General features: G+C 36.8%; 1 protein-coding gene across 1 annotated transcript; it reads left to right on the top strand.

Moving 5' to 3' along the window:
* The first annotated feature begins 373 nt into the window (after positions 1–373).
* On the top strand, positions 374–6204 carry LOC104240876 (UDP-glucuronic acid decarboxylase 2-like). Its single transcript, XM_009795773.2, has 7 exons — positions 374–1110; positions 1244–1391; positions 2545–2624; positions 3009–3092; positions 4281–4355; positions 5205–5297; positions 5712–6204. The coding sequence occupies exons 1-7, from the start codon at positions 493–495 to the stop codon at positions 5931–5933; spliced, it is 1320 nt and encodes a 439-aa protein (XP_009794075.1). The 5' UTR covers positions 374–492; the 3' UTR covers positions 5934–6204.
* Positions 6205–13822: the final 7618 nt, after the last annotated feature.

Genomic DNA, 13822 nt, shown 5'->3' with positions numbered 1-13822 from the left:
GAAGCAGCTTTTTAAAGCTTGGCCAAACATGAATTACTGCTCAAAAGTGCTTTTCAAATTAATTAGTCAAACATAATCTGCTTCTCAAAAAAATACTTTTTAAAAAAAAAATAACTTTTCAAAATATGCTTGCAGCTTGGCCAAACGGCTGTGAGTCTCCCCAAATCTCAGAAAGTAAAGCCATATTCTTTTTTTTTTTTTTTTTTTTTTTTTTGCATAATACACTACTTTAGCAATAAAGTACGAAATAGTGACCCTATTAAAACAACATACTAACTTCAAAAATCAGCTCCACGCGCCAGCCCATAGTGTGAGTGAGAATTCCCGGCGAAAAATCCTCTTGTCCCAGCTCTCTCCCCCCTATATTTATTTCCAATTTCCACAAACTATCCAAAGGCCAGCTTTTTTTCTCTCTTTCTGCATATACAGAAAAGTACAGAAGAGTTTTTGAGAGAAGAAAGGGTGGGCAATAAGAATACCCATAATATAACTATGGCTTCTGAATTGATCTACCGGGGACCGGAATCACAGCCGGTTCCCGACGTTTACACTCCGAAACCAGACAAGCCATGGTTGAGTGTAATTCGACCCGTTCGTTACTTGTTACGCGAACAACGCATCGTTTTCCTATTTGCAGGCATTGCTATCGCCTCTCTTATTTTCGCCCTTTTGCCCTCGTCTCGTTCGGGCAGCTTAAATTATGCGAACAACATGATCTACGACTCGTACTTACCCTCCGAGTCGACTCAGCCACAGGTGGCTCACCGTATGATCTACCAGAACCGACCCGGATTCGGTTCGTTCAATTCGGGCGGGAAGATCCCGCTGGGCTTGCAACGTAAGGGTTTGAGGATCGTAGTAACCGGTGGTGCCGGTTTTGTAGGTAGCCACCTTGTGGACCGTTTGATTGCTAGAGGTGATAGCGTGATCGTCGTTGATAACTTTTTCACCGGTCGCAAAGAGAATGTTATGCACCATTTCGGTAACCCTAGGTTTGAGCTCATTCGACACGACGTCGTTGAGCCACTTTTGCTTGAAGTTGACCAGATCTATCACCTTGCTTGCCCTGCTTCCCCTGTTCATTACAAGCATAACCCCGTCAAGACTATTATATCCTTTTTATTTTCTTCATTACTATTCATATTATTTTGTGTTGTTTTTTTGTTTCTAATTCAATTTTTCATATGTCGTAATATTATTAATGTTGGATTAAAAATATGTTTCCTTGACGGAGTAATTTTACAAGACTAATGTGGTGGGGACATTGAACATGCTGGGATTAGCTAAAAGAGTCGGTGCGCGGTTTTTGCTAACGAGCACCAGCGAGGTGTACGGTGATCCATTAGAACATCCACAGAAGGAGACATACTGGGGCAATGTTAATCCCATCGGTAAGTTTTTTTTTAATTTAAATTTCATTATTTTAAATTTGATTTTCGTACAATAATGATAGCATTTGCTGCTGGTGAAATGAAATCTGCTAATGTGTCTGTGGATACAAGTATACAACAACGAACACGAAGGGGTACGGCTCACGTTAATGTTGGGTCTTAAGGGTTGTGACTAACGGAAGCAATGGCAGACTTTTTTAAGGAACCGAGTCGTGCGTTGTATGAATGTGGAGCCACGTGTTCAACGACGATGACAACTAATGAAGTTTTCTTTCCTTAGATCCGGTCGGGAAATTAAAGTTTGTCAACTATTAAACCGTGATTTGCGGGTCCAGCCGCTTCATTCCACCTATCTTTTCCTTTTTTCATTTAATTGGCGCGCCCTTTTCTCTTGAATCTTCTCTCTCTTTTATATCTCCATTAGGTTTTGTCCTAGAATAAAATAAATTAGCTGTCTTTTTCTCTTCTTTTTTTCAATTTTTTAAAATATGAAAGGAGTAGTTTTACCAGAGGAAGAGGAAAAAATGTAATTGGCCTAGTAGTTGTTACAAGTTAATGAATTCGTACAGAATGTTGTAGTGGAATTACGCCAAAGAGTGTGACTTAGTGTTTAATGAAGCTGGAAGAGAATAATGAGGTCTCAAATTCAATTTCAACCAAAGAAAAAATATTAGATAATTTCTTTTATTTGCCTAAGCTTTGATGGGTAGAGTTATCCGTACTTGTGTTTTTGGGAGATAGTAACCAGTGGAATAGTTGAGATATGTGCAAATTGGCTTGAACATCACCGTCATAAAGAAAAATAACACAGTTGAATTATAACATGAATTTCCATATGATAATTTAGGATAATAGTCTCTCTTAATCAGCCAAGTTTTCTTGGAGCTTTGGAGCAACGTTAAGTTGTCTCCGTGTGACCTATAGGTCATGAGTTTGAGCTATGGAATTAACTACTGATATTTGCATCAGGGTATGCTACCTACATTATATTGGGGTACGATTTTTTCCAAATCCTTTATGAATACGGGATGCTTTGTGCAACGAGCTGACCTTATTTAATCTCTTTTTTTGTGCGTATATTTTAATGTAAATCTAGAATAGTTACAAATGTATGAGTAGTGGGGTGTACTGACCAAGAAAGGTAAATTAACAGGTGTCCGAAGTTGCTACGACGAGGGAAAGCGAACGGCTGAAACGTTGACTATGGACTACCACAGAGGTGCTGGCGTCGAGGTTCGTACTTTCCTTCCCTTTTCCAATCCGTATTCGAGGTTAAAATGAATTTTAACCAAGTTATCTTTTATAATTGAAGTTTACACTTGTCGACAGTTTACACTCCATACATAGTGTAATTGTAGTTTTTCTGGCATTACATGGACAAAACGTAAAAAAGTAAAAGTTTAACCACATCTCTGGAGACAGATGTATTATTTCTCTATTGCGCAAGCACTTAGTCGTTTACCATATTTTGTAGGTTACCAGTCCATGTTTGATATAGAAAGTTACATGTAATTGGCTTTTGTATGAGTTGATTGTGTAAATATAAATTTCAAGTGTATGTTAGTCAAACTCGTTTTGCTTTTCTAAATTTATATTGATGTATGCATGTGGTTGCAGGTGAGGATTGCTAGGATCTTTAACACCTATGGACCTCGTATGTGCATTGATGATGGTCGCGTTGTCAGCAACTTTGTCGCTCAGGTGAACTTCTCCACCTACCCAAATATAAAAATCTAATGTAAACCTAATGGATTCTTAAACTGCATTAAAAAAAGGCGAAATACATAAATGCCCCTTCAAATTGTCCTCAACGATCAAACAAATACCTCTTTAAGTTGTCCTTCGCGATCAAATAAATACCCCTTTACCATCAAACAAATACCCCTTTACCATTTTGGCACCTCAAGTGGGTATTAAGTATATCAAGTAAACACCTGAGTGCAGCAGACCATATGCGTAAATTACATTTACCTAATGAACCAATTAAAAAGTCACACGTTTAATTTTGATTAAAACAAAAAAAAAAACCATCTGAACCCTTCCCACACGCTCGCCCAACCTAGCTACCTCAAAAATTAATCAAATTTTAAGGGGTTTTGGGTTTGGCATTGCGCAGTAATCCATTTAGTCAGATCCCAAAACTTACCTTCTTCTTCACCTGAAATTGCAACACAGCAGCAGCAATGGAAGCTGCTAGGGTTTAGAGTTCTCAATTGCTTTTTTTCCTCCGCCGCTGGTGCCGCCAATAATGGAGGAGTTCGCTTTTTAACTTTCTGTTATTGCTAATTTCTAAAAGTCTAAAGCTTTAAAGCTTTAATATCTTTTCCTACTAATTGAGAGAAACTTTTCAGTTAAAAAGAAATATTTTCTTTCATTCTCACAGATTTGGAAATATCGACAATCCTCAATATACTTCATAGTACTTATTTCCAAAAAAAAATAAAAATAAAAATAGAATAAACTCTCAGGCATCAATAGAATCTTTCATCATATCGTCATCTTCATTGTAGAAATCAAGTTTTGGTTTTTTTGGGGTGTTGATGTTTTCCTTCTTCTTCAACATCTTTTGGCGTAGGCCACACAAAATAATTTAAACTGAAAAGGAAAAAAAATGTTAATGAAGTCCTCACGCGCTCAATTTGTGGTGAGACACAACTGATTTGCCATGTCAGCGTCGGGTGTGTATTTGCTATACTTAATAGCCACTTAAAGTGTCAAAATGGTAAAGGGGTCAGTTGAAGTGTTTGTTTGATCGTTGAGGATAACTTAAAGGGTCCGTTTATGTATTTCGCCTTTAAAAAAACAAAAAACAAAAAACAAAAAACAAAAAACAAAAAGCAAATATGATATTTTGCACTGATGTAAACCATAATTTCACATTGCGTACAGGCCTTAAGGAAGGAGCCTTTGACGGTTTATGGAGATGGGAAGCAGACAAGAAGTTTCCAATTTGTTTCAGATCTGGTAATGCACTCTACTTTTTGCTAATTTAATTATGTTACATTTTCAGTATTAATGCCTCACTGCTTGCTTCTCAAAGTGGCTTTCAAATGGAAGATTCTTTAATAATTGACGTTGCCATCTAGATGCAAACTGGTTTTGCTAAATAAAAATTTGTTTTCAATATATCAACGTGCAAAGTTCTTTTGTTAGAATGCATCATACATTGTACAACATGAAAAGAAACCATTTTTAATATCTTGGACCTAAAGGGTCCCGAGTCTCTGCTACAAGGATAAAAATTGTAGTGTGGAAGCACATGCCATGTTCTTCAAGTAGAAGCCAGAGTTGGGACCAGCATCTTTTGGATTTTACTTTTTTGGAGAAGTTAAATATTTTTTTTTGAGAAGATTGGATTTAACTTACATAGACAATGTAAATAAGTTCTATAGCATCAAAGTATATTTACCTATTATTGCAGGTTTTTCTCAAAAGGAATTTACTTTATTTGCTAGAGTATCAAATTAGAATTATTATACACATTTAATTGTTGTAATTCAACCTGATGGTGTAAAATATTTTTGCTATTAGTGCATATATGTTGAAACTATTTCTTTTATTTTTTTGTACCTTTACTTGCCCCCAATCTTTTTAGCGTTCAACTCCTTAGCAAACTTCAGGTTGATTGAGATTCGCTTAGCGTACTGTATAGATTTCTTAACTTGTCAAAATGGGACACTGGTTAGTTTTAGTGTGTATAAAGTTACAAGATATACTGGGAGTCGGCTGTTTCTTGAGACCAACCATGGGTTGTAATCTTCAGTTTTCAAGAGTAAGAATCTAAAGTTTGTTTTATTTTGGTTACTTTTAAAGGTTGAGGGCCTTATGCGCTTGATGGAAGGAGAACATGTTGGACCATTCAACCTCGGAAACCCTGGCGAATTCACAATGCTTGAACTTGCTAAGGTATGCATGACATATTTTTCATCCATCCAAATCCTCTTGTTGAGTTTTGGATTCTCCAGATTGACGATATACTTTCCTTTGCATTGGCATTTTATAGCTTGGTTAGGTCTTATCAAATTAGACGACTTCATCACCTAATCAAGATGATTGAACTAAGTAGGTATTATCAAGAGTTAAACTTATATATATTGACAATATTAAAAAAAAAAAGTTACACTACATCACCTAAAAGATAAACACAACTAATTGTCTATAAAAAGTGAGATTAGTAACATGAAAAATAAGGGAAATTACATGCTACAAGAAGTTAAAATATGTTGTTAGTGTGAAAGTATTTTTCACTGTCAGTATAGATGAGTTAAATCCTATTGTTAGTATACCACATTTTGGTGACACGTATCATGTATGGTGCAGGTGGTACAGGAAACCATTGATCCAAATGCTCAGATTGAGTTCAGACCAAACACAGAGGATGACCCACACAAGAGGAAGCCTGATATCTCAAGGGCTAAAGAGTTGCTTGGTTGGGAACCAAAAGTAGCTCTCACGAAAGGACTGCCTATGATGGTGCAAGACTTTAGGCAACGTATTTTTGGTGACCACAAAGAAAATACTTCTTCAGCCACCACAGCTTAATAGAGAGTGTATTTGGATATTGTTTATGGTGTTTTAACTCGGTCAGGGGCGAAATGCACCGCGGCAAAAGATGACTCTTATGCTCATTTAGTTCAGCAAAAGTGCAGGCAGCAGTAGACTGAGCCCCCTAGTTCTTTGAATAGTTTAATAGTTGTTCATGTTACATTCCTGTCAATTTTGTAATTCTATTGTCCTTTTTCAACACTTGATGTAGACGATCAACCTCCATTATTATCATAAGAATAAACAGGTTCCTATTTTTTCACTTAAAGTGGAACTTGATTGATATTGGGGCTGCTTGCAAAGTGTACTAGAAACACAGTAGACAGTAATTCATTAAGGCAAAGCTCTCCTTGAAGATATTCAAGTGAAATAAAATAAGAGGATCAACAACAAAGACAACCACTCAGTATAATGCCAGAGGATCGCGACAACCAAATGAGTTCGACTTAACTAAACTTAGCAACCAATTTGTAACGACCCAGCCGGTCGTTTTGAGCTCTAGCGCGTCGTTCAATAGTTTGAGGCCATGAGCAACTTCACTTCAGGTATTATGACTCTTACGCGTGGTCGGAATTGAATTTCGGGAAGTTCGGAGTTGATTTAGAAAGAAAATTATCCTTCGGAAGCTTTAAGTTGAAGGAATTGACTAGTGTTTGATTTTTGAGTAAATGACATCGGAATCGGGATTTGAAGGTTCCAGCAGGTTCGTATGATGATTTTGGACTTGGGTGTATGTCCAGATCGGGTTTTGGATGACCGGGGAGCGTTTCGGCGCCTATTGTGGAAGTTAGCATTTTTGGAAGAATTTCATAAATTTGAGTTGAAGTGCATTTCAGTGTTATTGATATCCGTTTAGGATTCCGAGCCTGCGAATAGCTCCGTATGGTGATTTTGGTATTGGGGGCGCGTCCGGAAGTGGATCCGGAGGTCCGTAGGTCATTTTGGAGTCATTTGGCTAAAGTTAGAAATTTGAAGGTTTTGAGAAGTTTAACCGGAAGTGGACTTGTTGATATTGGGGTCGGATTTCGATTCCGGAGGTTGGAGTAGGTCCATAATGTCGAATATGACTTGTGTGCAAAATTTGAGGCCAATCAGACGTAATTTGATAGGTTTCGGCATCGAATGTAGAAGTTGGAAATTTTAAAATTCATTAAGCTTGAATTAGAGTGCGATTCATGGTTTCAGCGTTGTTTGATGTGATTTGAGGCCTCGGGCAGGTCCGTGTGATGTTATGGGACTAGGTTGTGTGATTGGACGGGGTCCGGGGGGCCTCGGGTGTGTTTCGGGGTGGTTTCAGATCATTAGAGTTGTTTTGGATTTCAACTGCTGGTGTCTGGTTTCCTTCTCCGCGAACACGAAGGAAGTCCCGCGTTCGCGAAGAGGGAATGTGGAGGCTACTGAGTTTTAGCTTTCGCGAACGCGATGGGGAGGCCGCGAACGAGAAGGGTTGGCTTGAGGAACCTACGCGAACGCGAGTGGAGAGTCACGAATGCATAGAAGGAAATGGGGAGCTGGGCCTAAGGTCTTTTGGCTTACGCGAACGCGGAGAGGGGAACGCGAACGCAAAGGGGTAGGGCAGCTGGCCTTCGCGAACGCGAAAAGTAAATTTCTGGGCCTGAGTTGCTGGACTTCGCGAACGCGAGGCCATGGACTCGTTCGCTATGAAGGTCGCCTGGTCAGTGTATAAGTTTGCAAAACGGGTTTTGGCTCATTTTATCTCAAATCTTTCATGGGTGCCGATTTTGGGAGCAACTTGGGAAGCCATTTTCATCACTAAGCCCGAGGTAAATAGTTTATACTAGTTTTGAGTTAAATACATGATTATACATAGATTTGAACATGGAAATTAGTGAAAATTATGGGATTTTGGTAGAAACCTAAAATTTGGTATTTATGGATTTTGACCACGATTTTGGGCATGGAGTTGAGAATAAATTATATATTTGAGTTCGTGAGGTTATGGGTAAACTTTATCTTCGAAGAATTTAGGAATCCGGGCACGTGGGCCTGAGGACGATTTTGTCAACTTTTCAAGTGGAGTTAGGAATTTATTTAAATTGAATTGTTCTGAGTATTAGAGCATATATTTATGGATTTTTTTTGTTTATTGGCTAGTTTTGGAGCGTTGTGCATCTATTTGAGTCATCGGAAGGGCTTGGAAGCCGGTTATAGAACTTCGAAGTGAGGTACGTCTCCTTTCTAACCTTGTAAGAGGGAATTATCCCCATAGATGAGCTAAATTATTATGTGCTTCTAATTGTGGGGGGCTATGTACGCACGAGGTAACTAGTGTCCGTACGTAGCTACTAGTTATGCCTATGTTCGGGTAGTTTCAGACTTACATCATGCTATGTAGATATTGTTGTTAATGTTATTGTTGTTTTGAGAAGAAACAAGATTAGGTTGCATAATTATTATGTTGAAAGGAATTTGAATTGAGGTAATTTAAGATTTTAAGGGTTTCCATGAACCTCGTATTTTCGAAAGAATTGAGAAATATTATAATGACTTAAGGAATTTATGTGTAACCGCGTCGCATGTGCATTTCGCGAGCAGAAAAAATCTCTTTAAAAGCTTCACGTTGAATTGTTCTTATTTTGAAAGGAATAAAGAAAAAGGATTTTGATTTATTAATAAATTATATTTGACCGCGTCGCATGTATGATTCGCAAACGGGGAAATTCCGTAAATTATATTTGACCGCGTCGCACGTATGATTCGCGAGCAGGGTATTTCCTTCTACTACTCTTATGGGATCCGGTCGTTCGCCTCGGCAGGATTTATGTACCACACTCTCATGGGAACGAGCCGTTCGCCTCGACAGGTTAACAGATGCATCTATGGTTCGCGTTGTTCAACCCTCGGTAGTGCACAATTTACTTTTATGTTTGATCGGGCCGTACGCCTCGGCATTTCCTATGTATATATATATATATATATATACATCATTCTTATGGAATTCATGCGTAATATTTGGCTAGAAGCCGGTGTATCCTAGGGTTTTTACCTGATTTGATTTATGACAGCCTCTTGATGATATCCACTATAGCTTTATATATATACTCCGGTTACGGAGGGAACTTGCTAGTTGAGAGCTTGAGCAAAATTGTAAAGAAAGAAATTGTACCACGTATTTTATACATGTTTATCTTATATATTTACTCTGTTTCATATTTATTCACTTCTCTACTGTATTTGATATTATTGGACCACTAGTAAGTGTCGAAGTCGACCTCTCGTTACTACTTCTTTAAGGTTAGACTGAATACTTACTGGGTACACGTTGATTTCGTACTCATACTACACTTGCTGTGCATTTTTGTTGCACATGCACATGTACGTCTAGTGGCCTCGTTGGGCGTAGCGGTATGGTTGATACAGAGACTTAAGTGAGCTGCATCTCCCGAGATGACCCGCAACCAACAGAGTCTCCTTCAGAGTATTGCATTTTCTTTTCTGTCCAACTTGTATTCCGGATAATTATTGTATTACATTTTAAATTCCTAGAAATTGCTCATGCACTTGTGACACCGGGTTTTGGGATGACTATGAAATTTTATTTTAGTATTTAAATTGGTTAAAGACATCATTATTTACTCAATGAAGTTCATTATATATTGTTTAATGTAAGGAAGAGAAACGATTTCAAAAAAATACTGAAATGAGTTAATTAACTTCTTGGTGTTGACTTACCTAACAGTAGTGTCTGACGCCACGGCCTTTAATGGATTTTGGGCCGTAACAGTATCATCTACACTAGTATTTGCGTTGTAACTATTAACACATGCCAAAACGAAATGCATCTTAGCTTCTGATAGCACAGTGGGGATGTTAACCCCTAGAAACAGAAAACTAACACTGTCAGGGCGGTGCAGAGTACTGTTTTTTCTTCTTTTATTTTTGTTGAGAAATTGGATTACTAATATTATTAATACTGATAACAGTAGCCATATTACATTCCGTAGCTATGCCACCTAGGACATGTTGGTTCCCAAGTTCAGCCAATTTAGCATGTACATTATCCGAAATAAACCTAACACAATATGTAATACCTTTGTCTTCTAGAAACTAGGCTTCCACAAAAGGGGGTGGAACTGCAAACTCGAGAGCTTGATTTAGATTGGACTGCTTAAAGCCTTAGAAGGTTCCTTTGCGAAAACATGGAACTCTTGGTTTGCTTGCTTAAAGCGATGCCTAACCAACACCTTCTCCAGCTGGAGCATCAACTACCTGCATTCACATATAATAATGTTGTACATTGGATAATCATATTCAAAATATTGAAGCACGTCCGTTGAATCAGTTTCTATTTCCAAAGGCCATAGTTGAAAGTCACATGCTAGTTGAAGATCTCGTTGCAAAGCTACATTTCTGCCTGGATAGGAGTAGCAGCATGTATATTATTGAAGCCAACCATCCAGTCTCCTTAGCTTCTATGGATGACTCCGCCAAGTCCGCATCACAGTTTAGTCGCTTTAAGAGCCCCATATGTATTAAGCTTATACCACCCAGTAGGTGGTTTAAGGCATTTTACTTCGATGGAGTTTTTCATGTTTCCGTTAGGTTCCCTAGCTGTGACAAATTTGAATTTCATTGCCTGATGGAAAACATTCTTAAGAGATAGATAATAGTTAGTATTATTTTGATTATTACTGTTTCCATTGATCTAGATGCTCCAGAAAACAAAAGGAAAAAGATTCTCCGAAATGAGATAATTATTAAGAGTGATATTGAAAACTTTTATGCTGAGGATCCAATTTTTAGGATCAGTGGCAATGAGATTTGTGAAGCCCTATTTTTCCGGAAGGCATTCACAACAGGACAGGTGATGAAGATATAAGTTATGGTTTCATCTTCATTTTTGCGCACAAGACAAGTTGCATCCATTGACGCGAATATGGCCTAAACATGAACTGCAAGGAAATTTATTGTGAAAGCATTTCCATAAGAAATTTTTTATCTTGGTAGGTGGAGTTGTTAGATCCAAGTGAAATCCTTATCATTACCTTTAAACTCATCAATGAGACTGTTTGTACTAAACCTACCGTTACTGCCCATATGGGAGTGTCTAATTTATTAACAACTAGTAAAATTATTATTAAATTTAAAAATAAATATTATACAAAATTTAGTAGATAGAAGAGATTCTACATATTAATGAAATAAGAATGTAGTATTTAATATGTTGGATGAACTGCATTTTAGCCGATCTTCTTTTAAAATAGATATTAGAAAGATGATTTCTTTAAAAAATTTACGTATTATCTTATGTATATTGTTATTTTTTTTGATGTACCTTTTTCCTATTTTCAAAAAAATAAAAAAGGAAGCAGCAAAAAACAAAAGGATAAATAAAGTAAGTAAAAACTGCCAACTAAATGAAACCAACTGCCAACTTTGGCCGATTTTGTGTATGAAACCAACTAAATGAATCATCCTTTTCAAATTAAACTTCATTTTGGGCAGACTCTGGATATACAATCTCTGATTTCCTTCCTTCTTCTAGTCATTCTTAGTACCTCTGTTTCCTCCCATTAACCCATATATGAATAAATTCCCACTTTCTCTTCCTAAATTCACGCAAAATCCCTAAAAATCAGATTTCTCTAAAACACTCTTATCAGTTCTCATATAAAAGGAGAGGACAAAAGAAAAAAACTGCATTCACATAAGAGTTCATACATCAAAATATCCCAAATTTATTGTGGTTTCAAGCCTAAACTTTTACAACAATTCTGACCCCTACCTCCTCCTCCTCCTCCTCCTCCTTCTTCTTCTTCTTCTTCTTCTTTCACCCTATAATATGATGTCTCTCTACGGAAGTCCATATGACCGGTGTTGGATGACTTGAAGAGTGAAGTAAGAGACGGAGAGTTATTGAATAGATAGTAATAGTGTTGTCTCTTGCCTTCATTCATCTTTCCATCTGGGATTTATGCTAATCCACATTGGGCAAAGTTTGTATTTGGATATGAAAAAGTGAGATTGTGAATGCATTAGTGGTGTTCTATTTATATAGTATGTTCTGTTCATATAGTGATGTTAAATGTAAGGGTGAAGAGACCTTTCAAATTCTGCAATGAAGTGAGGATTGAAGTTGTAACTGAAAGAATTTGAGAAATCATATTTGCGTAATTGTGTAACTGATAGAATTTAGGGGAAAAGGCTTTTACTCTAAAAGGTGTGAATATAAATTAATATTGTAACTTAAATTTTCTGCCTAGGCTTTAAATACTTACAGGTAATTAAATAGAAGAAGGGGAAAAAAGGAAAAATTTTGTGAAAATCTGAGAAAATAGATAAATAAGAATGCTGGCTTGGAAGAGGTGTCACCTCACTTTTTCTATGCCCAGCTTTATATATATATATATAGATATAGATAGATGCTAAACTCGTCAATTTATAGTTCTAATGTTATCAGTAATATAGTTAGGAGATACTGTCAGGGCGGGGCCGTTTGATTTATTATCTAGTTATGCAAGAATTGTTTAATGCAGTGATAATAATTCAAAAATTATTATACAATGAATGACAATACGAAATTGTTAGGCAAAAAGTAATAATACATGAATTATCACGTATAAATTATCTAATATAGGAGCATTTTTAGTTTAGATGCACTTATTCATGTACTAGTTGTACACACAATTATCCAACTTTTTAACAGTTATGTAATAATACACGAATTCACGTATGGTTATAATTGGTAAGAAATCATTTGATTCACAATATTAAACTCCGATTAACTTCTGCAAAGTTTTTTAAGTTTTAATTCTACAGAGATTATATTAGGTAATACAATATTTTTTTTTTTACTAAAAGTCAAGCGTTATAGAGATAAAAACGGAATTTTATGCATCAATTCAAACCACCCCAAACCACCCATGTACTATCTTGTAACCATGAATAGAATGCGGTTTAACGGGTACGGGTGAAAAGTTACGCTTCATTTATGATAAAGGCAGAATAGCTTACAAATGCCACTTTGTCATCCCGGTGCCCAAACTTAATATTTTGCCAATTGAACACTTACATTTGTTCCAGTGCATGTAATATAATCTCCTACACTTAGGATGCCACGTCATTACTAGTGTCACATAGAAAAATAAACTACCGACTTTATCTTCATTTTTTTCCCTACTCCACCATCTCTTCTCCTTACCGCCAACAATTCCACCACTGCCATCGCAGGAAAATTCCTCCGGCCACCGGAGAACACCATTTAAATCTGGAGATCACTCTTCATTCTCCATTGGTTTCTTAGTATTAACAAAAAGCACACTTTATTCCTAGATAAACTGAACAATTTTTTTTCTTCAAAAAACCAGATTCACTTCTCCATTAAAATCGAACAACCCATACTTTGCTCTTTAAAAAAGTGTAATCTAAAAATTACAATACTTTTTGTCTGTTGGATGAGAATAGGTTCAAGGTAAAATGATTTTATGGTGAAAATTGGAAGGGAGAACGGGATGTGGTGGGGGGGGGGGGGGAAGGGGGAGGGGGAAGAAAGAGAAAAAGAAATAGAAATGGGATGGGTTTTGTGGAAGAACGAGAAGGGGTTAGTTTACTTTCTTTAAATTTTACTATTTTTTTCATTTTTTTTTTTCTTCTTAGGCTAATTTTTTATGTTCGCACTTGTTGTCCAACTCAACCATAATGTTGCCACATATGATCGGTCAGAAGGATTTAAAATATAAGTTTTGATAAAGTAAAAGAGTTTGGATAAAAACAAATTAAGTAGAATGACCGAAATTACAAAGTGACACAAGTATAAGTGTCATTTAGGCTATTCTACCTTTTATCATATTCGTTCATTTGGTTAACTTTACCTCCATTTCAAAATCGCCTATTTCATGTTCCTGCCGACGCATATACCCAAACTC

The sequence above is a fragment of the Nicotiana sylvestris genome, chromosome 9 (genome assembly GCF_000393655.2).
Source record: "Nicotiana sylvestris chromosome 9, ASM39365v2, whole genome shotgun sequence".
Taxonomy (NCBI): Eukaryota; Viridiplantae; Streptophyta; class Magnoliopsida; order Solanales; family Solanaceae; genus Nicotiana; species Nicotiana sylvestris.
The sequence above is the reverse complement of the archived record's forward strand: the minus strand, read 5'-3'. Positions and strand labels throughout refer to the sequence as shown.

Excerpts from the sequence above, each read along its gene's own strand:
- LOC104240876 (XM_009795773.2), top strand. The coding sequence starts at position 493 with ATGGCTTCTGAATTGATCTACCGGGGACCGGAATCACAGCCGGTTCCC. Across the intron at positions 2,625-3,008 it reads ACAGAGGTGCTGGCGTCGAG|GTGAGGATTGCTAGGATCTT; the intron begins GTTCGTACTTTC and ends ATGTGGTTGCAG. Across the intron at positions 4,356-5,204 it reads TCCAATTTGTTTCAGATCTG|GTTGAGGGCCTTATGCGCTT; the intron begins GTAATGCACTCT and ends TTACTTTTAAAG.